The sequence below is a fragment of the Cimex lectularius genome, unplaced genomic scaffold, assembly GCF_000648675.2.
Source record: "Cimex lectularius strain Harlan isolate CLEC.00 unplaced genomic scaffold, Clec_2.1 scaffold45, whole genome shotgun sequence".
In the NCBI taxonomy this organism is placed as follows: domain Eukaryota; kingdom Metazoa; phylum Arthropoda; class Insecta; order Hemiptera; family Cimicidae; genus Cimex; species Cimex lectularius.
This window is the reverse complement of record NW_019392634.1, coordinates 1,998,065-2,022,879: the sequence shown is the minus strand read 5'-3', so window position 1 is coordinate 2,022,879 and position 24,815 is coordinate 1,998,065. Positions and strand designations below refer to the sequence as shown.

The 24,815-nt window shown below is 33.6% G+C and overlaps 3 protein-coding genes across 9 annotated transcripts in view; 2 read left to right on the top strand and 1 right to left on the bottom strand.

The window, feature by feature from the left end:
* LOC106662765 (serine/threonine-protein kinase minibrain) overlaps positions 1–5,374 on the top strand; it is a 96,100-nt gene extending 90,726 nt beyond the window's left edge. For 2 of the 6 annotated variants that reach the window (XM_024225313.1, XM_024225309.1), the window contains one exon: positions 1,020–5,374. In XM_024225313.1, coding sequence (XP_024081081.1) covers positions 1,020–1,234 — 215 coding nt within the window. In that variant the 3' untranslated portion in view covers positions 1,235–5,374. Of the gene's footprint in view, positions 1–1,016 lie in introns of all 6 variants that reach the window. The other 4 variants (XM_014387056.2, XM_014387058.2, XM_024225318.1 and 1 more) reach the window with 4 other exon arrangements.
* A 2,116-nt stretch (positions 5,375–7,490) lies between these two features.
* LOC106662766 (ribokinase) lies at positions 7,491–10,830 on the bottom strand. Of its 2 annotated transcripts, none has more exons than XM_014387059.1 (8): positions 10,722–10,830; positions 10,533–10,640; positions 9,120–9,252; positions 8,932–9,058; positions 8,711–8,872; positions 8,546–8,643; positions 8,294–8,479; positions 7,491–8,234 (listed from the first exon to the last, which is right to left on the bottom strand). In XM_014387059.1, exons 2-8 carry the CDS (start codon positions 10,589–10,591, stop codon positions 8,049–8,051), a joined length of 951 nt encoding a protein of 316 aa, XP_014242545.1. In that variant the 5' UTR covers positions 10,592–10,640; positions 10,722–10,830; the 3' UTR covers positions 7,491–8,048. The 2 variants fall into 2 exon arrangements, with proteins under 2 accessions (XP_014242545.1, XP_014242547.1); XM_014387061.1 differs by having other exon boundaries at positions 8,319–8,479.
* A 1,402-nt stretch (positions 10,831–12,232) lies between these two features.
* On the top strand, positions 12,233–23,387 carry LOC106662847. Its single transcript, XM_014387251.2, has 9 exons — positions 12,233–13,877; positions 13,938–14,060; positions 14,134–14,238; positions 14,316–14,477; positions 17,508–17,626; positions 17,697–17,837; positions 17,900–17,961; positions 18,032–18,265; positions 20,908–23,387. Exons 1-9 carry the CDS (start codon positions 12,445–12,447, stop codon positions 21,436–21,438), a joined length of 2,910 nt encoding a protein of 969 aa, XP_014242737.1. The 5' UTR covers positions 12,233–12,444; the 3' UTR covers positions 21,439–23,387.
* The last annotated feature ends 1,428 nt before the right edge of the window (positions 23,388–24,815 follow it).

The window sequence follows — 24,815 nt, the reverse complement described above, 5'->3', positions numbered from 1 at the left end:
TTAATATATGCTTGGTTCCATTACTACCTCATACAAAAACAAAAACAATACCGCATTGTTAAAAAAATAAAAAATAATAATTTTGTGTAAAATTTGAAATGAAAATGTTGAGGGGGCTCAGCTTACTTTTAAAAGAAGATTACAAATTAATTTTATTAAACACTAGATTTATGCATTTAATGTAAACGATAGAAAGCATAAAACTATATTTCTGTTTGCTGCGGGCTTGCTTGCAATAAGCATATATTTCTTAAGTACTTCAATCCCTTTACAGATCACTTTCTTCTCTAATTCGATAAAAAATATACTTTTTTACATAGTAAACCTTCATCTATTTATTTTTTTAATAGCCCTGTTTCCCACATTAGCCAGATTGTATTTGACGAGGGGGAAGGGTAGCGTGAAAAAGAGGCCAGGGCAGGGCAGTGGTGGGAATTGAACCCATGACGGCCGAATCAGTCACACTAACCACTCGGCTACCATTGTCCCAGGCATATATTGGCCAACTATCAATGAATTTCTCAAAGTACGGTTTTAATTAATTCACAGATTAAATTAATTTTATCAAAAAATACGAGAAAGTTTTGTAACGTTGAATTGTATTTTTCTCAATCTGCAGTTTTCGAATGAAGTACATTTTTAACACTTGTTTAAATGAACATCTATAAAAAGTAGTTGTCAATTATTTTGTTTGATTTCAATTAATTATACTTTTTTTCTAAGGTCTTGGTTGAAATGAAGAAGTATAATTAATTGAAATAATCAACATGGCCAATTATGACTGCTAAACATACATACATACATTACATACATGGATTTTGCTTTATGTTTCAACTATATTTTGTATGCTGTATTTTATGTGTTATGTCCTTGGAATATATCTAGTTATTAATTTAATTAAATATATGGTATTAATTCAGCATTGGCCCATGTGGCAGGACGTGGATTCTTTTGATCAAACTTATTTTTTTTTAATGTTATTTTATAAGTTAATGAATTTTTTTTTTTCTTTTGAGGAGTAGTGAGGAGTAGAGGTGAAGTACAGGCAATGGAAGTTGAAGTTTCATACCCTCTATCACACACTCAGAACAGCCAGAACAGGTGTGGAGTATTTCCTACTAGGACACAGGCCTACTACCAACCACCAGATCAGCCCCGACAGCAAACGTCCAAAGAGGATTCATCAACTGTATGCATCCAGCAGTCGCCACACCTGTCTATTTATATTAGTTAAATTTCTCTTTTCAAACGAAAAGAGACGACCGTGTTCTTCGGAAAGTGACAGCTGTTTTCTCTTCGACCTGTTTAAGCTTGAAGAACAGCTGTCATGAATACAGGGGCTGGACTTATGCATACGCGAGAGCGAGCGAAACCCCGAAAAGTGCAGTGCGCCAAAGTGATCAACTGTGTGAACATTAAATTTTAGTTGTCTTTTATTTATTTTGGACTGTTTCATAATTTGCTTCTATTACTTTGGTGGACACTTATAAAGTTTGAAAGGAAAGAAATAATTGGCAATCTTTTCTTCGAAATAAAGACATACACGATAAGGTTTAGGAGCCTAGATGCCGTAACCAATGTGTTCATAAATAGGTAACAGGTGTAATCTTTTATATCTATAAATATTTTAAATGAAGGCAAATATGCAGTTGTTTTTTCCCCAGGGAAAAAACACAAATAAATAATATATATACATATATTTATAAATATATATAAATATTTATAAATAATGTATATACATATATATATATAGTAGTTAGGTTGTTAAATTTAAGTAGGATAAAGATTGAAATTCACATTGTTCTGTGAGATTTTGAGGACTGAGGTTGTGACTTACAAATGATGACAAAAAGGAGTCCAAATCCTGTATTTGTTACATCTACTCAGTGTCACTTCCTATGGCAGGAGAGTAGGTGATCATGTTTGACGCAAAATGCATCGTTTATTGAAATATACGCCTGAGAGGTGGAGAGACAAAAAAAAATTTCTTTTTGTTTTTAGTATGTGATATTTGAATTGTTTTGTTCGCTTCTATTCCTACTGATCACCTATTACTCTAGCTCAAGTCCTATAATCGAAACACTCCTTCTTCACCCCCTCCTAATATAATAAAGTGTGGCAGAAATCGCCTCAATTTGTATATAGTTAAAAATAAACATCATAGATATAAATATAAATAAATATTAAAAATGAATGATTTTTAAAAGTAAAAAAAAAAAATTAAAAAAAGGAAAAAAATAACAAAAATATGCCCTCCTTCTAAAAATACCTTCAAAGTTTAGGCCAAATTATAAAGCGTTGTTAAGAGTTTATTAAAATTTTTAGAAAGTGTTGTGTGAGGTGGAAAAAATAATTTCTAAAAGTATAATAAAATTCCTCCTCTTTATTTTCGGCTTCTTTTTTTACAGATGTTACATCTCAAATGGATTTTTTCTTTTTTAAATCAAAGATTTACGATACATAAACTTAAAACGAATATCACGAGTGGTAAATTCAAAATTGTTCTAAATTTTCCAGCAATTTGAAGCGTTGACAATGACATATTTAAATTGTTACCGCCAGATTGTCCAGATATTCTGTAAAACTTAAAGTATGGTCTTGCGATCAGCTTTCCCAAATCCACATTGTCTTTTTCCTTTATATGAGGACGAAATTTAAAGTTACTTTTAGAAACTCTATTTTTTTCATGTTTTAATGCTTATTTATATAAAAGTCTTAATAAACATTTAACACATTATAAAAATACATGATGTATTAACACTTACACATGCCAGTTTTTCACCTTTTTATTGTGAGCTTCTGTCTCATCCGTAGGAAATTTTCTTTTCTGGATGATACAGGATCATTACAATAATTTTTTAAACAATTTGAGTTTTAATATAAATTACAAATATTAGATTTAAACAAATGTGAAAAAGAAAAAAAACATGAATTTTTTTTGTCTTAGCTCAATCTGGCTTATTTCACTCAGTTTAAAAACTAATGGGGACCATACCTGGCCTAAGTAGCATGAACCATACTTTTCTCCTTGTCCTATAATTATCCTTTGGTTGGCTAATATGGAATAATAGAAGAATCACATTGCTCGCTGTACATTTATAAACAAATAAAACAAGTTATATATGATTACTATTAGTTATAGTATTAATCTCTCAGGGCGAAAATGTTTACCTCACTCTACTTTACTATTTAAAAACTGATTAAAACTACACCAAACTGCCATTAGTTGTGATGACGGCGCAAAAGTCAAGTGTGTTTCTTCTTTTATTTGGCCAAGGGATTAAAAAAAAATCTCTTTTTGAAATACGTTAGCTATAGGTTTAAAGAAAATAAATTAGAATAATATTTCGTATACAAAAGGATGAAGGTATTCGATGTTGGTGTTTTTGTAACGGGCTTGTGTTTAATTTTTAAAAAGGAACGTACATAATTATCACGCAAAATATTTTTTTCTCAGCATTGGGCAATAATCCAGTTAATTACAAAAATTCTAAATTTGACTTAAAATGTTGGACGAAGATAATGAATTTGATCAAATAGCAGAAATGTTTAATTTTAGTTTTACTAATATTTGTATTGTAGTATTAAAGGACATATTTATAACCTGTTCTCTTTCAATGTAAAACGTTAATGAACAAATGACAATTCTTTCCATCTTCAAGGAATGCTGATAAATTTGTTTTCTTTTGATACGTATAATGAAAATTTGTTAATTTTACCTCTAACATATGTAGATTTGGCCTATATGCGTTTTTTTAACTTTATCAAATTCTAACCTCTCGCTCTTTCTTAATATTGAACTGTTTTGTTTTATCGGTGAAAAAATGTTGACGAGCAATTACTTAATTTGACAAAAAAAAAAAAAAAAAAATACGAAAACCACAATATCCCATTCCTCCATCCGGGCTAATATAAATTGTATCTATAAACAAAAAAAGAAGTATAAATAATATAGTAAAAGAAATATAAGAGTTATTATTTATAAAAGCAACAAAGACAAGTATGTGTATAAAATTAATTGACACAGTCATTGTAATCTTTGTAGAAATATTTATGTTTATTATTATACAATGAACAAATTCGAATGGCAACGGGAGCATAAAATGTTTCTCTATTACCAGTTTTGTACCCTTCGCGAACGTATCGGGCGAAGTAAGTGTTAAAAAAAAAAGTAAAATAATAGCTAGATTTCTAATTATTTTACGAGGTTACCAACCCGACGGTTTAATTTTATAGTAAACTCACGAAATAGTTTTCCTTTCACTGACACATGAATCCCCCCCAGTAAACACAGCCCTAAATTCCAATTTGAAGGGCATTTAGGCAGTGCACAGCACTCTTGTAAGTGTATACTGCAGAAATAGAAAGAAACGTTTTAATTTTTCTTCTTTTGATTTACTTTTTGATATTGAAATAGAATTAAGTCAGAATGGGATAGAAAAAAGTCTAATGTTAACGATGACGAAAAGTTTGAGAGATAAATTGTTTTTATATATAAAGAAAATAAACCAAGTGTTTTAGGGTTGTAACTACCCCCCTGGAGGGGCGAAGAATTAACATTTAAATAAATGAATAAATAAATATATATATATTAAAGAAATAAATCATGTATACCATAAACTCATTCTGTAGCATAAGTTTACAAGCTTCTATATAAGGTATGTCTTGTTCATGATGTACATACATATTATAGTGGTTATCATAGTTAGAGCGTTGTTGAGTATTTATTATAACAAAAAACAACTCACTCTGCATTGCTTGTGAAATGGCAAAATATAGAGAACTAAAGCAAAATGATAAAAAATAAATAAATCCTGTAATATTCCATTAGACTTTTAACAAAACTGAATCATGGGAAAATACATCGTTAATTTTTATGTAATGAATTTTTTTTTATAATTTTCAATTAAATATGTACTTTTTTAGGCATAAACATTTCTTACAGAAAATTTTTTATTTTATTTTGAGAAAATTTTTTTTTATCCTTTTGCTATGCCATTTCCACAGCAAGCATAAAATGACATGAATAAAATAAGATTTTGTGATTTGTAGACTATTTATATTGGATAATGAGAGTTTGAGCTATCTTATTTAGATTAATACTATTAGTTTAATGACGTTTCCTTATAGAATATATTGACAAAACTAAATTCAAGCCTACAGGGCGTTTTGATTTCATTAAAATGAATAACAATAAATGAACCTTAAAAATATCGAATTTCATTATTTAAAAAAAAAGTAGAACAATTCTGTGAAACTTTGATTCACCTGTAGGCTTGAAATTTGAACATGAATGATCTTAATTTTATGATGCCACAGGCAATCTTTTCACCCTTCTCGCTTTTGTTAAATAAAATATGAAAGTTTGTTGAAAAATGTTTTATTTCTGTTTCATTGTTCATCTATCGTATGACAACATTCCATAACATCCATCCAAATGATAATAATCACTTTCTTTCTCACTACATGCTACCCTGATTATCCTCACGTGATAATTCCTCAATTTAAATCTTTGTCTCTCATTTTTTGTTTTTTTGTCAAATTTATCATATTGGCCATGCATACAACTTCACCAGAAGATGAAGCCGAACCCTGCCACCGAGGGAACCTCAAGCACCCTCCCCCCCTGCAGGACACATGAGCTCAACCTAAATTTAACCCAATCCAGTTTCTTGTGATGGTGGAGCTCTTATTGGAGATGTTGATAAATACCATTTACAATCTTATGGAAAAGTACACATCCCCCAGGGATCGAGCCCAGGAGCTTGTTTCCCACCCAAAGACACCTGGTGGTCTGGTGCACAGCACTCCCAACTGCCCAGCATAAATCAGTCGTCAGAAATTTACTTTCTATGTTATAACTATTAGAGAGAAAAAACAAAAAAGGCAATGCTCATATGTTTGTATATAAATGCAAAACTATCGAACCAGATTCACCAAAAATTTCAGTTTGTTCAAAATAAGGGACGTCAGGATTGAAAAATACACATGCCTGGAATTTGTAGCACCCACATTTTGCGTTGTTTTTGTAGACAGCAACCTCTTCTAGCATGATACATGTATCCCATGTCTTTCAATCTCCAATTTGGAGGCACCAGCTCTTAATAGAGGCAAAAACTAAGTTAACAGTATATGCCAAAACTACTGAATCATTTCGTTGATGCATATGTAGATGTAATATTTCAGGGTATGGTATACTGCGTCCTTTGAGAGCTATTGTATCCCCCGTTCTCTGCCTAAAGCACATCGGTGAGTCCTATTTCATCAAGAAACTTCATTAATAGGCCCGATTTTAATGATTGAAGCTCTTCTATGGTCACAGTGTACATCCCAAAACATTTCCTCCTGCGGGCTAACGTAGCTCCGCAGTTTGTTAGTAAGTGTGTTGGTGTCTCTTCTGCTTCCTTGCAGAATCTACATGTGCCATCTTGGATTGTTCCAATTTTCTTTAGGTGTCCTGTTAGGATTCGCAGTCTGTTCCTGCTTCCTTTGACACATTCTATGATTTTCCTACCAAAATTGGTTAGAAGATTCTTGGATTGTCTATGTCCAATAAGTGAATTCCATGATGCATATGCGTACTTCACTATTGTCAAAATCTTTAATAGAGGTAACGTGATACTGGATTATGGGCCTGTGGCCTCATTGTCTGAGACCCTAGGGATAAAAGATGTGGCCACACAACCAGACCTAATTGTGCTCATCTATTTCTATAATTAACTGACCACCTTCTCTTTAGTGTAGGATCTCACTTGCTTTGTTTACTCTCCTAGATACAAGAATCTGCACCTACATAGATCCTTACAAAAACAAGGTGTTTTGTGGTCTCTCTTCTTCCTGGCACTGTCTGCACAGTGTTTCTTCTGTCTGTACTCCTATCCAGTGCATGTGCCTTTTAGGTGGCAGTGCCATCAGGAGTCCAACCATAATTCTGGTTCTGTTGTGGTTACCTTCACGTAATTCCTTTATAAGTCGCGGATGGCCCTTCTATAAATCTCTTCGCGTCCCTCTTGTCTGGAGTATTGTTCCACTTAGGACTCATTAAGGATCCATTTTTGGATGTCCTATTTTGTGGTGTGGTGTTACGCCACAATAGGGTTTGCAATCTCGAGAATTCATATCGGTTCCTTTTTTGGGCATGTCCACTGGTAAGAAGCCTTTATGTCTTGAATGCCCAGGGACCCATTAAGAGCTCATAACTAAAACTTTCAACATATCACACAACTGAAGATGGCGAAATGCCAAAAATGTGTCTCACTCAACAAGATCAGCGAAGATAGGCAGACTAGAATGATAGGTAACTATCAAACAATAGGTTTATCATCCTGCAAGATCACAGGAAGAAAAATCACGATGTAGAGTATTAACTAAAATTTAATGTTAGTTTGGTCTTTGGGCTATCCCAAGGCCTCCAGCTCCCTTTGGAGTCCCTAAGCTTAATCATGGGAATTGAAAAAAGTGTTCTGAACATATTATCCTCCCAGGCAGCGTCAGGTAACACAACTAGTTCTTTTTATTAAGTAAATTAATTTCTGTCATACAGGAGGACTTAACATCCAACTTGATCAATATTTTTCATACAATACATTAAAAAACCATGGCCTCTGCTGGGATCATACCCAGAACTGCTACTGTGGAAATACGAGTCTGACACCCTAATCACTTGGTGTCATTCTGTTTATAATGTATGTGGCCTTGTTGAAAACTTTTACCCTGATGTTACTTCACATTGTTTTAGTGTACTTTTTGGGTGAGTTTAAACAAATACAGCACTTGCGAGCGAAGGTAAATTCAGTGTCTTTAATCTTGCCCTAGATTAAGGTTTCTGTAAAATGAAAATATGAGAACATTTGATTCAAAATAATAGTACTTGTAATTTAAACCATCAAATGTAGTTGTTGGTAAGTACAAAGAAATATAAATGAAATGTTGAAATAATTCTAGTTAGAAGTGCACATCAGAATAAAAATAAGTCAGTGAAATATGAGTAAATGGGCAAAACATAAATATAAGTTTATTATAAATGCTATAATTACTAGATTCAACTTTTACTCAAGGCTAATGAATAAATGATCAGGCAAGTTACATCTTAGAGGGTAGCTGCTTTGAGTTCCCTTCTTTAAGACTGACTCTGATGCGATGAACGCACATCGTTTTATTTTCTCTTCTGTAGACAACGATGGGAAGTTAGCAGTGTAAAATCCATAGGCACCGACAAAGCAATCTCCAGCTCCCTAAAATAATTATATAGTGAATTTACATCTATATATCACTGAAGTACTCTTATAATTACAGTCGTATCAACAGGTGTCACTAACTTTGTAGGTACGTGTTGTATATTGGAGGGAGAATCACCAAAAATTACTCCCTGAGCTCCCATGGTGAGAATCGCCATTTTACAACCAAGTTCAAGAAGTTTTTCCACTGCTGCTTTACCAGTGGCGATGTCTAAGATCTCCACCTTTACTATGGCGGAAGCCTTTAAAGTTACAACTTTAGAATAATTTAAAGGAGTAAAATGATTATTTACATTAAACTAAGATACCTCGGTTTCATTTACACAAAACACATCACACAATTTTAATACTGTTAAGTCAAAATTTGAAATTGCAGGTGCTCCATTGACAAATGTAACAGGACCTCCTAAAAAAAGGTTCTTCTTAAGCCTTAATTAATAGATAGTACAATTAATATATTTCTATACAATGACCATTTTTTCTAATGAATTCCAAAGTTTTAATTGTTGTTTCCAATGGGGTTTCAAGCTGAAATAACACAATCTTTGAATTTAAAAGTACATTTTCCGCTTTCTTCACATCCTCAAAACATAGTTTATTATTAGAGCCAGCAACTATCACAATGCAATTATCACCTGAAAATTAAGGATGATTTAACAAATAAAAAAATCTATCAGGTAATAATTTTAACTACCATTCTCGGTAACTGTGATTTGGGCCATTCCGCTCATATGATTCTCAGTTATGGTGGAGAATTCAGTATTGATGTTTTGATTTTTCAGCTCTTTGATGTATTTCTTTCCAAAATCATCGTCTCCTACCTTTGTTTTTTTACTCAAAATTAACAATTTTTTCATTATTTAATAACAGGTTGTGATGTACCCTTGCAATTAGTGCTGTAGAAGCTCCTAATCTGGCCGCAGCTACACACTGATTTGCTCCTTTGCCTCCGTGTCCAACCTCAAAATTATTCCCATGGATGGTTTCACCGATTTTTGGTATCCTTGGAGTGTAGCTGTAAAAATTATTCAATTTAACTTTGCATATAAGCGCTGAATGTAATATACATAAACATTTAATAATGTTTATCACATTGTGCATTCCAATATGTGTGTATATCAGGGTGAGTCTTTCTCAAGCCTCAGAAACTTGTTCAGCACAACCTGCAGCCTGGCGACATTAGTCCTGCATGAAGGGCACTCATACAGAAGCATCGGCCTGATACCTTTTATGTACTGAAAGTTTATTGGCAGGCGACAGAGCAATAACATAGGGAATAAAAGTGAGTTTACAGTTCAATAACATACCAAGAAGACTGACTCAGATTACAAGTTACACCTTCGATTTGGATCTTTTCATACAATGGTCTACAGTTGCTGAAAATTATTGTCTCCATTTTATTATGATTCATTTTCATTTTCCAACAGTTGGAGAATTTCCTTATCCAGAGCAGTTGTCTCACCTATTTGATATTGTATCTATCCTCCAAGTGGAAGAATAGAGAGTGATATTGTCAACGTAAAAAACCTTTTTTATCTTAGGGTATTTTGTTGAAGTATACAAAGAATAGGATGGATGCAAAGGTAGAGCCTTGAAGAACACCAGCAACATTGTTCCCTCAGTCGGTAAAGCGATGATCAAAAGGGATAAGAGATAGATTTTTTTTCATTATGTAGGGATGGAAGAGGCTATTCCATGATCGTGCTGACTATAGCATCATGCCAGTGTCAAAGGCCTTTTGGATATAAATACAAACAGTGCTAGTATGCTTTGACTAATGTTATGTCTATTATTCTGGCTAATTGGGTAGTGGTAGGTAGTCCTGGCCTGAAACTAAACTGCTACAGCATAATGTTTACATACAAGAAGGCAGCTAAGCGAGTGAGCAAAGTAGGCTGGTAGGTCTGTTTGAATTAGATGGAGACTGAGACTTGCCCAGTACCAAAATGAGGATAGTTTTAGAGGTAAGAATAACAAAAAAAAAGCAAAGGCTAGAGTCTAAATTTCACTATCAAATCACTATTTTACGATGGAATATTATTTTTATTATTAATAAGTGTTTAAAATAAGAAAATTAGATTTGTGTTTAAATTTGAATGTACTTCGATGATGTCACAGGCTTCAGATGATGGCATATGCCTCCCATTTACATACATTCAAGGTCACTGCAGTCAGATTGTGTAAGATTTTTGGTTTGTTTTAGGTACATGTCTTAGGGACATAAATTTTGTATGAAACGAGAAAAATATTTAGAAATTAGTCGGGTTTATAAAATAATTATTAAATTTTACTTACCACACGAAATCTATCATGCACGATCCGACGACGACAACGTCGAAATTGTGTTGACCCATAATCGAAAAGATAACTTACGAGCTAACCAGTATTGACAGACAATGGAAACTTGACAAAATAAATCATTAACAAAGTATGAAAAATGAACTAAGTTGACTATACTTTGTTATTCCAATGATTATTCTTTACCTGTGATGATGCTTGCCCTTGAGGAGTCATCTAAGTCGAAACCTGAGATAACGTTTAATCATTTTTTCCACCGATAAGGATAAACCTCCACTTGATAATACAAAAATCGACTATTAAACATTTACTTCTAAATCTGCTCATTTTTAATTAATAAAACGATATTTATATAGAAAAAGTATACACAATTATTAGTTAATTATATTGCTGAGCTACCTGAAAACTACCACAGCCAGAAAATATATGTGACTCAAAAGACTGGCAGTAAAAAATGAAATTATCTCGACCGATGTAATTAATATTACCCTTCAATGTAATTTTGTAATAAATGTTACGGATAAGGAAATTTTAATGAGTAGAAAACACTCAGTTCCTTCGTCAAGCTTTCGCTGAATCTATCCGCTTTATAAGGACTGAATTATTTTTAACATTGGAAATTATTAATAATACTATAGTTGCAAAGTGTGCCAAGGATCGACGGGAGTATCTCAGGGCAGCGTACTTGGACCTCCTCTACTCTACAGATATCCCAACTTCACCCTTAACCATCCTTGCATCCTTGATCAATTGCTTCGGACGAGCTTCAGGCACATGTATTGAAAATAGCAGAATGGAGAAAACACTGATATATAAAGCTCAATAAAAGCAAAAGCACCTGTGTCTCATTTACCCTTCAAAGCAAAACCTCTCATAAAATAGTCTTCAATAATACTCCCATTCGAAAAATAGAAATTCACACTTAGAAGAAGTATCTGCTAACCAGTGCCGATTACACAATAAGGTAATCCCTTTATCCAACCAAATCTGCCACTTTGGATTCCATCTAGAGTCAAAGCTAACCTTGAACCAACACCCGACTAAAACGACAGGCACTAAACCAATGTTTTAGACTACTGTAGCGCAATTCTAACGTTTAATGAAAAAAAATTGACAATCTAAAAGATATACTAAAACCAATCTGACGGACTAGAACTTTGGGGCACTACTAAACCTTCCAATTCAAAGTCATCAGAAGCTCTTTCACTACGTCCCTTCATAATAACGATGAATGATGAATATAATTCCCAAAACATTTTCCACCTTTCACAACGGTATCTCATCCCAATTGAGTTGTATGTGCATTATAGGTAATCATAAATAAGAGATGTATATATATTTGTAATCATGTTTTAGCTATTATTATATAATAATGTTCTATTATTACAATACTGAAATTTTTGAAGAAAGTATGTATTCCTTTTGTAAATACTAATTATAATTACTTGTAAATACATACTAAGAAAAGAGATTTTAGTTATATAAGTTTATGTGCTAGACTCCCTCAGACGGTTTTAAATCACGAGTAACGTCTTTCTTGCTCTGTATTATATACTGCCGATTTGTAAACTTTGTATATATATTAAAGAATAAAGACATATAGTAGCAGTAATTATCCAATTATTTTTCTCGTGACGTAAAATTTTATAATCGATGTCTGGAGGGCGGCCGACTCTCAATCGAGTCTCGACTCTCGAGACCTGTGAACGTGAAAGGCTGATGCCTGAACGATGGTGTTGGAGTGGAACTGTGGAAGTTTTTTTAAATAAATATTTGATTAGTGGAGGGATGTAAATTGTTGTCGGTGTTGTCATATTAAAATAAAGTCCCCGTGACTGCCAAGTACTATGACATATGTCAAAATACCTTTGGAACATTTTTGAAGTATCTGCCTGATTGGTAAGTGAAGATGGATAAGGTTAACACGAAAACGCATGAATCCGGTGTTATGTTTTTGAACGGGGACTCGGTGATTTTCGAAAACGGGCCGAATTACGGCAACGATATTATCCAACAAGCTCTGAACAACATCAGCCCAATTTCTGAGAAAAGCTATTTGACAGATTTCATCGAAAACGATGGTCTCTTCCTTAAAAAGTCTAAAAGCTCCTGTCCCGAGGAGACGTCGAATCTGATCAATTTGAGTTTTCAAGAAGGTTCGGATCTCGGCATGGGTCTGACTCTGGAAGATCATAAAATTAGCCAAGCCGATTCTCCAAATCAGACGTTCAACGCCCAAGATGGAGATTTCAACAATCTTTTCGTGTCGCCCGTAACCGGCAAAGATCACAAGTTCACCTGCATACCGAACATCATCGACGGCAAGCTCACATACCAGATTCAAATACCGGAACTGACTCCACCGACGGTGAAACAATCCGAACCCACTGCTCCGGTTCTCACGTTGTTCACTTCTACTGACAATCCGGAAGGGTATCGGTTGACCAATCAGGAAGCCGGCAATCTTCAGAAAGGAGCCAACGGTTCAATACTCAAGCTCGCAAAAAACACTCCTAAATTTAAACTCGCCGATAATCAAAAGGTTGTCCTTGTCTCGCCGCAAAATCCTGTCCAAATTGCACAAAAGAAACAGGCCAAGCCGATTTTTACGACTATCGCTTCTAATAATGATTCTTTGCTCAGCACTATAAATGCGCCGATAAGTCTTTTGAATGCGACCTCGTCTAACAAGAATGGCATATTTGTCATCAAGCAAACTCCCAATACGGTACCTAACATAGCGCAAGGTTTCAAAATTGGCAATAACGTGTTAAAGAATATCGTTGTAAACAGTCCAAAAAATATCACACTCGGAACGACAAACAACACTGTACAAAATGGCATAATCTTGAGCAATGGAAACGTCATCAATAATGGTATCATATTAAAGAACAGATGTGCTGTCGTAAGTTCTGACAAGAATATTGGCAATAAAAATGGACAATCGTCGAGTGATAATACAGACATCCTACTAGCTAAGAGTGATAAACCGTTGATTAAGAATCAGTCTTTCATCATTAAAGACGCAGGGTTATTGAACAGCATGGCCTTGAATACAGGGAAACCAAACTGTGATAATGGTATTATATTGAAATGTAATAGTAAACAAATTAATTTAGGGCTGACCCCGCAGAAGATAAAAGTAGTGAATAGTAATGGTATTACAAAGTTGGCTCAGATTGTACCAAATACGGCTAATAATAAAAAGAAATCTCCAGTTAAACCTATCACTCCATCTGTCGATAAACAAACAAAAACTACAGGGTCTGTAGATAAAAGTTCACCTAAAAAACCATCAACAAAACCGTTGTTTGTCATGACGACTAAAAAACAGGAGTCAGTGTAAGTTTTATATATTAAAAGAAATGTAACTATTTATATGTCATGTTTTAAATTTTGTAGTTTAATACAACCTCAGAGCACACAACATGAAAATCAGAACACCAATCCTAATACAGAGAGTCCATCATCACTGGCTGCACTGGCTGAAAAAATTGTTCCTATTACAAAGAATCCTATAGGAAAGTATGTATATGTCATTAGCAGGAGATATGGAAATTAGAAGCTAAATTAATAAAAATCTTTTAATATTTTTTAGGCTCACGGATTCTCAGTTAAAGAGAATTGCTGCAGTACTAGGACAGAATAAATCTTCATCTTCTGCACTTGTTGATAACGGAGACAATTCAAAAATATTGTGCAGGTTAGAAACCTTTAATGTTTTACATGAGCATATTCTCCTCCTCACAACTGTAATGTGACATAAGTTTATTATTTTAGAATACTTTATCCAGAGGATTTCAAACCTGGATCGGAGAAGAAAGTTATGCTAAAATCAAAGAAGAAATTTTTGGCTAAAAAGAAACGATCTAACACAGAAAAAGTGACTGATGATAAAAATGAACAATCATCCCCAGAAATTGTCAAAACTAGAAGAACTAGGTAATCAAAGGAAATAGTGAAATTAAAAATAGTGAAATTATTCCTTCCTTCAATGTTCAAAATCCTCGAAAGACTCATTTTAAAGCTCTTAATACCGATACCTAGATACTCATAAAATCATTCTTTCTCACCAATTCGGCTTCTGACCTAATCATTCCACGATCCAACAAGGTTTCAGAGTTGTTGTAACTATCTCCCCTCCTATAGAGGATAAAAAGTATTGTTTGGGTGTGTTCTAGATGTATCGTAAATTTTGGGTAGGGTCTGGCACCAAGCATGCTTTACAAACTTAAATGCTTCCTATGCTCCTTATTTCCTTGAAATTCTATCTAACAGAACACTGCTTAAGAGTGAAGTGCAGCAACGAGTTTTCAGTCAGACAGATAAAGCCGGCGGCCCACAAGGGAGCATTCTTGGCCCCATCTTTTTATCATTTATACTCCTGACCTACCACCTAATACCGCAATTTTGTTCTCTAATGTGTGTTTCTTAGTGACCTGTTGTTTCATAATTTGTTGAAGTCGTGAAGAGCAGTCAAGAATGAAGTAGTACAGAAAAACACCTTTTACGTTTTTTTGCCGATGCCGATGTTTATTTCAGGGCCTGGGTAAATTAGAAAACATGTTGATTGGAAAAATACAATTTAAGATGTAAATATAAATTTTGAACCAAGTATTTCACTTACATATGCTATTCTTAGGTGACATATTGGTGTTGTGTGAAAGTGTTGGAAAAAGTGAATTTGTATTCTGCTGTTTTTATTATTTTTTATAATAATAAAAACGTGTAAATCTTGGAAAATTTCTTTGACCACAGAAGGTTTTATTTAACTCAAAGGAAGTCGAGAATGGGGATTTTCTGGATTGGATTTGTGATTCGGCATTCAATATTGAAAAGGAAGTTAATTATTAAAGATAAATCTTTAACAATTAAGATGATAACAAAGGAAAGTGAAAAATGAAATTAAGATTAATTAAGGTTTTCAGTTGAGATAAAAAAGTCAATGGCATGAGTGGGATTCAAACCCACGATCTTCGGCTTGATACGCCGCTGCTCTACTACTTGAGCTATCGTGACCTCGATCCACTCGGACATCAACTTCCCATCTCAACCACACCTTTTGAATTTTCCCTCATTTTTGCCATTTTTCAATTTCCTTCTTCCATTTCTTTTTTTTAATCTCAACTGAAAACCTTAATTAATAGTAATATATTAATTGGTCAAGCGGACCACGAAACTAGTGAAATGAAATTAAGGTTTAATAGTTCGTGCTTTATGATATTGGTGTAGCTACAGCTGAGTTTGCACGTATCTTTTCTGTAATTAATGCTGTGTGTGCCACTGTTAATGTAAACAATTTCTAGAAAGTTACATTTGTATTTGTTTTTCTCCGTGTTTAGTATTTGTATTTTGTCGAAATCAAAGTTGTGTTGCTTTTCAAAGTGGTGTCTGGTGGGATTGGTTTTTGCAGTCATAGATGTGTTGTTTTTTCTGTTTTTCTAGATATTGTGATGTAATTCCAATGTATGTTGCTGGCCGGTTCGTACAATTAATTTCATAAATTTCATTGGATTTGTAGGCTGTTGGTGTTAGGTCTTTGACTTAGGAAAAAACTGTGTACTGCTTTATGGTATTAAAAACCTATTTTATGTGTTCTGAGGAGAAAAATTTACTCAATTTGTGGATGAACGGAATGGATATGTATATTGGTTTGTCTTTGTATGATTGTGTTGATGATGTGTGGTGTACTGTTGAGGATGTTTTATGTAGTGCTGGGCTGTAATTGTTTATTATTCGCTGATTATGTTTTTAGGGTAGTTATTGTTATGTAAGATTTGTTTGTAGTTTGAATATTTTTTAGGTGAAAGGATTTATGACTTTGAAAAAATATTGAAACATACAAACAAATCTTACACGCTCCTCATGACTTCAACAAATTTTGTTCTCTGACTCAAATCTAATGCAAACTATCTCCAACATCCAAGAACACTTCAGCTTATCGAAGTCTGATACAAAAACAGAAAAATGTATTTAGTTCACATTGGAAAAAAATGCAGTCTTTCCCTCCACTGTTCATCAACAACAAAGAGATACCATTAATGTTCAAGTCAAATATTGTAGACTCTAATACTATACTACTCTAATACTGTAATATACCTAGACAGTACGCTGATGTGGAAAACCCGTACAAAACAACAGACAAATTAACAAATTCGTTATGGCCATTGTTCTGTAACAATGCGCTAAACCCTCCCCATATCGTTCCAGAACGATACACATCTTCTAGCAAACCTCCATTTCAAAGCTTCTTGTAAGGTGTTGGGGGTATTTTTGAATCCAATTGGTACCACTGACCTTCAGAATTGCTTTGGCTATGTTTCGATTTGACCTTTTTGGAATTAAAAAAAAATGATTTTTTGAAAAAACAAATTTAATAAAAACTTTTGACGTACCTGGGAGGCTCTTCTCAGAGCTGTAACAAACGTGCTAGCATAAGATGTACAATTACGAAGGCTTCTAGGACTGTCAAAACTAAACTATCCATATACAAAAATCATAAATTTATTTGAATAATTTGGTTAAATTGGACCAACTAAAAAACAAATGGACTTATACAAGACTTTTCTGTAACCACTTTGGATATAGAGTGGTAATGTAGGGCTCTGTCAAGCCATCCGACATCCAATCGTTTCAATCAAAACCTCAGACAAATCGTCAACGCTCATTACTACATCAATAATCCACTACCCACAATGACCTGAACATTCCTTTTGATCCAGTCTCTGATTGTAAAAGTTTCACACCAACCTCTAGATCCATCCTAACTCGCCTTAATTGACAATGGCATTGAGACCATCTTGTCTTTTAATTCCTCACACTGAATGCCAGCATTAGTTGGTTTGTCCTCCGGTGCAATGCAAAAGATATCTATTTGTATAGCAATTCATTTTTATACCTTGTATTTAATTACTACATCAATTTCCTGTTTTGAATTATGAATGACAAATGTTGATTATTTTTGTCTTGTAGATCTGGGCGATTAGCGAGGCCGCCTGTTCATATAACAAAGCTTTACAGAAAATCAAATGGTAATAGTTGCCAACCAGAAGAGAATGACGAGAACACACCTGCTCCCATTCTTCTTCCTGGTAATAAATTTTATATATATTAGTATTCTTTCGAAGAGCTAAGTTGTTATTGATTAAATATTCTTTCCAGGTCTACCGAGCGAGAAGCGACAAGTCACCATTTCTCAACATTTCCGATGTAGAACATGTAATAAATTGTATTTGAACAGGGCCAATAGAGCAAATCACTTGAAAAAGTATCCGGACCACTTTCTTGACTGTGATATCATTTGTAAGTATAATGTTGCTTATGGTGATTTCACTCGATTAACGTTTCTTTTGTCGGCTTTATAGCGACAAACTCGACAGCAAAGAAAAACGCTTCACAGAAAAGGTCGCCTTTGCATTTAAAACAGGTGATTTACTGTTAATGTTTACCTTTACTAATTTCTTTTGGTGTTTTTAATTGGATCGTTTTTGATTTAGTTGATTGAAAAGTATAACGAGAAAGAAATTGTTGGCGCAACTGGAAGTATAGTCGCTAAAAATATAAGTCTTTGGGATTTTATCTTACTCCGTCTGGAAAACACGGAAAACAACGGGAAAAGCAAAGTGGCTTATCTCTTGGAAGAATTGGAAAAAGTAGTTCAAGAAGTGAGGACAGTCTCTCATAAAATTCTGAATCATTCTGATGCAAGCGAACTTGTAGAAACAGTCCAAGTGAGTTCAACAATTTTTCTAAAATTTATTTAAAAAAAAAAAATGAATGACCTTTGAACTTTGCATATTAACCAAGGAATGGGTTTGATCATATGCAATGTGTAATTTTTTTTGGGGGGGAGTGGAAGGGTAGCATGAAAAAAAGGCCAGGTTCGATGGTGTGAATCGAACCCACAATCACAGGGTAAACCCACCAGCTACTGTGGTCTCCCAACAAAGTTCTGGAGAAATTAAATAATTTCAAATAGTATATTTTTTATATGTAGATGAGCCAAGCATCAACAAGGCATCAGTTCATTTTGTAAATGAATAGTCAACCTTTTTGGGACTAATTTTTCAGAAATTGTGAGATGCAGTCTGGTGTGATGTAGGTTTCAGAAAAACATTTTATCGTGCCAACGTTTCGATGTTTATTGAGATCGTCTTCAGGGCCTGGGATTTACAAACATTGTTTACATTTAACAAATACATGTAGACTGTGGAAAAAAGTGAATTTATACAATGCAAAATATATTTTTTATATTCAATCAAAAGGAGGAAACGATAATCTGGCCGAACCATTACCGTTTTTTCCCCCTTTGTCGGCTCTTTTCACCTCAAAGAAGCCGATGCCTTATACAAAAATGTCTTTTATACCGACTTCCTTCCCCACCCCTTCAAAATCCAACATATATAAACATAAAACAGTAAAATCCCACTGGCACTCTCAACACGACACGCAAGAATGGCACAATTACACAAAAGACAAACACTTTGAGTGAGTAGAAATACTTTGAATATAAAAAATATAAAAGCATTGAATAAATTCACTTTTTTCAACATTCTACATGTTTTTGTTAAATGCAAACAATGTTTGTAAATCCCAGGCCCTGAAGATGATCTCAATAAAGATCGAAATGTTAGCACGATAAAGAAAATGATTTTCTGAAACCTACATCACACCAGACCGCATCTCACGATTTCTGAATAATTACTGATTAACGGTCACTACCACACACTTTTTACGACTTGTGATGAGTTACATCATTCAGGCTTAGACGTTCCCCAGGCCTTGTTATGAGTTATATCGCTCTCTCTCTTTCTCTCTTTTTTTCAGTATTATATGGACATCTCCCACACCTTTTCCCATTTCATAATCAACGAACGACTCTTCAACCCCTTCTGTTCAAAATTCTCATCAGGAACTAGGCACCAAGTGAAGCACCTACAAAGTAGCCTTAGCCTATATGATTTTCCAAAGTGATCAGTGCTGAGAACACATTGACAAAACAACTAGAGAAAAATAAAAGAAACTGAGCTGCAGTAATCAACATAAATTTAGAGGAAAACTACAAGAAAAAAGTTTGAATTATAAAGAGGAGTGGTTCCATTGCAGTTTATAGAATGCTCTTCCTGTTTCCAAAAATATTTTGTATATCAAAAGGAACAGAATTTTTTTGATTTACCAAATATGACCAGCTGAGGAGTTTCAAGTTGGAAGTAGTTAAGTCAAAGTTTCGAATTAACAAGAGCTGAAGTTACATCACTGGTTCAGGTGTTGACACAGTGCTCATCACTGAAAGATAAAGGTCCTGGGTTTGAGCTCGATATACAAATGGGCTTTTTTCAAAAACCATCACCCTGAGGGTTGTGTAATCTCTACTGTTGCGAATCCCCATTATACATTTATTTTATACATATATATTATTTTCAACTGTTTTCATGTGTATGTATATGCATACATGCACAGAGTTGAGCTAAATAAATTAGTAATAAGTATTTCTTTTGTTTTTTGTAAATACATAAAGAGTACTTTTGTGAAAATTAAATTGTCAAATAAATACAACTTTGCTGTTTTTCTCCTGTCGTTTATTTAATTCCGATGAAAATTATATCTGAGGAATGTACTGTCAAATTTTGAACGGAAGTTCACATAAAAAGTGGTAAGGGCGATTCGTTTCCATGTTTTAGCATGAACATACTTTAGCCATGACCTAACTGCCTGAAAATGTCACAAAAGGGTGTCACCAAAAACTGCCCCCCCTTGATCATTGCTGGAATGACAAATGGACGATCCTGTATGTTCCACAGCATCCAAACGTTGGGGGACCGCGGTAGCCGAGTGGTTAGCATGAGAGACTCTCACACCGCGGTCGTGGGTTCGATTCCCACCGTCGCCTTTGGCCCTTTTTTCCCGATAACCCCCAATTTGAACATATATACAAGAATTCGTCATGGCTAATATGGAAAGATCATAAGGCCAATAAAAAAAAAAAATTAAAAAAAAAAAAAAATGATGCTCCTTTGCATTTTTCAGACATTTAGTGTTACATGAACTTTTCTTGATCAATGTTGTTGTTTGTTACATTGTGTTTATTATATGAGGAAATGTTAACAATAATTTTTGTATTTGGAAAACCAGCATTCAGAAAATCATGAATCAAAAATTCAGTAGCCTTATATTTCTATAATTTTATCCATAGGCTCTAAGTAGCCAGCATCTGGGGGCACAGGGTGGGAGGGTTTGAGGGCCCTTCTTTTGAGGAGCAAAGCGCCAAGTTTTTTTTTTACTTTTAATTTTTATCTCAATACAACATTTAAATAAATAAAAATGTACCTTCATATTTTGGTTTACTGAATGTAAGATGGCTGTTACCTTTTAGGTCAAGGATGATTTGATGGGGTTGATGTTGGGGCTTAAACCAGGCTTTTACGTTCCCAACGATGAAGGATTAACAACGACACAACCGGAAAAAAGGCCATATCCCGATTCTGAGAATGAAGAGAAATTAAACCATAAAAGAATGAAACCGGATATTTTGATGACTGAAGATATCAATAGTGATCCCGTTAAAGACTTATCAGATCCTGCTCTTCTCCAAGACATTTACATAAACCAATCTGACTTGGAGAGTGTCGACCAAATTGTCAAAGAACGACTCCAGTCTTTGGCCCCGGGCGAGGACATAATAGTGCCTGGATTGGGTACCGACGACGACATTATGGAAGGTTTGTTAAAATCTGTCGAACCGCTTTCAGATTCAATCTTGTTCCCGACCCCGGTGTCAGAGGCGACTGAAGATTTGTACAAGACTCTCGAAAATTTAGCCGATGAAATACAACCGACCACACAATTAGATTTTACCGATCTAAGCAATGAATTCAATAACTCAGGAACAATAATGAAACTATAGCAGCTATTTAAGACTCTTTTAAATAAGGTAAATGTATAATTTTAAACAATTTAAATAGTTACTTCTATTTGTTATACCATTCACAAATTGACAGTTTCATATTTATTGACTGAAACCTAATTTTTTTCAAAAAGACCATTTAAATTAGTTTGAAACGTAAATTTCACACTAATCTAAATTTGATTAAGTGATAAGAAAGAGAAATTTAGAACTTCCATTTTTTTGCAAATTCATTTTGCTAATAACTGTGATATATGTAGAATTTAAGTAAAAGTTAAAGCGACACACTCCTCTATATATATTTATAGAGTCGTTTTAACTTCTTAAAATTATTTCATAACTAGATAATGGAGATTTATGAACAAACACCAACGGGTTATTTGATATAACGTAGAAAACTTTGGTACAAAGAGAAGGATCAGAACATAGCTGTTATGGTTAATAACGGAACCGTTTTTATCCATATTACTCCATCCTTAACGTAGTTATGAACATTATTAATTATACTATCGCAATTATATAGTGAGATAATAAAAAAAGTCCCTTTATTTGACAAGTGGGTTGACATAAGATTTTTTAATATCTTTTAATGTTGCCGTTTAAACTTGTGAAGTGGTAAAAAAATGACTATACAAACTGTTTTAATACAAATTGTACAGATCGTCTTTTTTAAAAATAAATGTTAACAGTAATGTTAAATACAGTATTATGATTATTGCTCCAACTTTAATTTTAGAATTTATTCACAAGTTAGAAAAAAACAAAACAGCAAGAATACTATCTTAAAGACTAAAAAAACTACTATTGCTCATATTGTATTTATTTAAGTGAAATTCTTTTTGTTTTTTATTCATTCCAATGATAATACCAAAGTAATTATTGAGAAAGTGCGGTTTATTTAATCTGTTTTTGTGTACCTGAAATTCAGAACATATTTTAATTCTGTTCTATTTAAACTTTGTCTTATATTGTTTGCTGATACCAAAGTTTCTGATTTATATTTAGAATTGAAATTCAGGTTTGTTTTATTTTAAAATGTATAATATTTGTATTATATATGTTATACAATGCCTACAGAAAAAAACGTTTTTAATTAATAATTTTTTTTTTAAATTTGTAAATTTTAAATAGAATATTCTTATTTTTCAACATATCGAATTGTATGTAATTTACTTGAGTATGCAGTCATGATGTTTTCGGTGGCCTGATGATTAAGTGGAAATTAAATCATTCCAGGAGAAGTTCTGTGGTGATAATGTATTGTTTAATATTTTTATTTATTTTATTATCAGCAGGCAATATCAGTTGAACTTGTACCTGTGAAGTAGCATTAGAAAATAATACGCATTAAGACAAATTGGCTGTAATTAGTTGCTTTTTTTTCTTCAACGAGTGCAATAATTTTTTTGTCATTAATGTTGTAAATTATAACAGGAAAGTTAACATTGTGCCTTCAAAGTATGCCGAATCTAATTTTATCATTTAAGAAAATGACATTAAGATATTATTTAATTAAGATAGAACAGTCTACCTTTAGCCTAATAAACACACATGACATCTATGCCAGTATTGAGTATAACATTAGTACTTAATGCCGTTGTGCCTTTCAAAACTAAGTCATGTAAATTGTGATTCTGCTTTACTTTTATTCCGTTAGGAGTTTGGCCAAGCTGCCAGATCGATTGTTTTCTTACAATTAAATAGGTGTATATTAATTTAATCTTAAGGATGTTATTAGAAAATATATTTGAGGTTTTGTGATTTTTTTTTATTGAAGACTGTTAAAAGGTTCTTTAGTTTTCTGTAGTACCTATTACAAATTAACTGCCTATACATAATTAATTTGATTAATATTCAATTATTATTAAATCTAGATGATAAAGTTGTTAAGTTGCAACAATGTAAATGTATTGAGTGTGATTAAATTAAATATATACATGTATCAATTATTTTTACTAGAGCCAGGCTCTTTTTTATTTTTTATTTTTTAACCTTAATAATTTTCTCCTTCTTCTTGAGAATTGTTAATGTGTGGTGTTTAGCCCTGAAGATGAGGAAGATGAAGATGATCTCAATAAAGATCGAAACATTGGCACAATAAAGAAAATGTTTTTCTAAACCCACATCACACCAGACTGCATCTCATGATCTCTAAATAAGTATTGTTAATATTGTGGTTGTGATCCACTCAACATGTTCATAAATAAATTAAAAAAAAATAGCTGGTAATGTTTTATAAAGGATATTGTTAATTAACAAGTCAAAGCAGCTAAGGCTACTAGCCCCATCCATTGATCACCACAATCCAGCCCTCTGATGCTAACAATTCAATAAAAAATACGATCAAAAGGAAATGGCAGCATTAGTGGGTTGTATTGGCAGAGGCTTGCATCTAGATCTTTGGGAGTCCCTTGGAGGGCATCAATGGAAGGAGATATATGATAATGAAGACAGCACAGAAATGAATTATCAATATTATTAAAGAGAAACCTACAGTAGGACGAAAACTTTAATGGAAAGATAGTAACAGCCTAATGAACGGAACATCTGATACTCATGGCCCCGAAAGGCGACATAAACAGGATGTTTGAGTTCAAACAAAATTTCCAAATAAATCCAAGCACCAAAAAAGTATGGGAAAAAGAGAAAAGCCCCTCTGTTGAGAACAGCACCATCTGCTGTTGTATGGATGAATCTGGAAGGCAGGACGCTACGAGGAAAGGAGTGTTCGGATTTCAGTCCCAGAACCAAATACTCATAACCCATGTTCAAATTTATGTAATTGATAGATGTACCCAGTTCAACTTGAACAAAGGGTACAAAAACAAGATGTTGCATGTCAGAAACCATTCAGCCACTAAAGCACTCAGCACAAACATCACTGGCTCAAATATGTTGCTGAATTGTAAAACTGATCTGAATAGGTTAGGTATGCAAAACAGTTACCCTCTGCTGGGTCAGGCCATTTCATTATTACGTTTAGCATATGGCATCAATTATGACAGATTAGAGCTAAAACAATGTTAGTGTATAAATATTCATTTCCTTTCGGTTCGAGTACATCAGGCATTGGGGGAACATAGTGATTGGTCTGGTGAAACTGGCTATCAGGGAAGGTGTCACACTTTTACCCCTACACCATGGCATGACGAACATGAGGACAAAATGGTTTAAACATAGAAGTGACATTACATGTGGAGTATACTCGGTAAAAATAAAACAATGAAAAGACAAATTGTGCAAGACCTGTAAAAAAATTCAAAATCTTCAAAATTGAAAAAAAAATGTGTGTGCCTGTGAGACGCAGACATTCCCGTAATTATTTCGATGTGAATGGTTTTTATCTGCAACGAAAAAGTTTTATTCAATTCATAGTA

What these genes read in the sequence shown, in the direction of transcription:
- LOC106662766 (XM_014387059.1), bottom strand. Translation starts at nt 10,591, where the DNA reads ATGGGTCAACACAATTTCGACGTTGTCGTCGTCGGATCGTGCATGATA. An exon ending in TGCATGATAGATTTCGTGTG is followed by an intron (nt 9,253 to 10,532) that starts GTAAGTAAAATT and finishes TAATTTTTACAG; the next exon opens with CTACACTCCAAGGATACCAA. An exon ending in TTTGTGTAAATGAAACCGAG is followed by an intron (nt 8,480 to 8,545) that starts GTATCTTAGTTT and finishes GTAACTTTAAAG; the next exon opens with GCTTCCGCCATAGTAAAGGT.
- LOC106662847 (XM_014387251.2), top strand. Translation starts at nt 12,445, where the DNA reads ATGGATAAGGTTAACACGAAAACGCATGAATCCGGTGTTATGTTTTTG. An exon ending in ACTAAAAAACAGGAGTCAGT is followed by an intron (nt 13,878 to 13,937) that starts GTAAGTTTTATA and finishes TAAATTTTGTAG; the next exon opens with TTTAATACAACCTCAGAGCA. An exon ending in AATTCAAAAATATTGTGCAG is followed by an intron (nt 14,239 to 14,315) that starts GTTAGAAACCTT and finishes TTATTATTTTAG; the next exon opens with AATACTTTATCCAGAGGATT.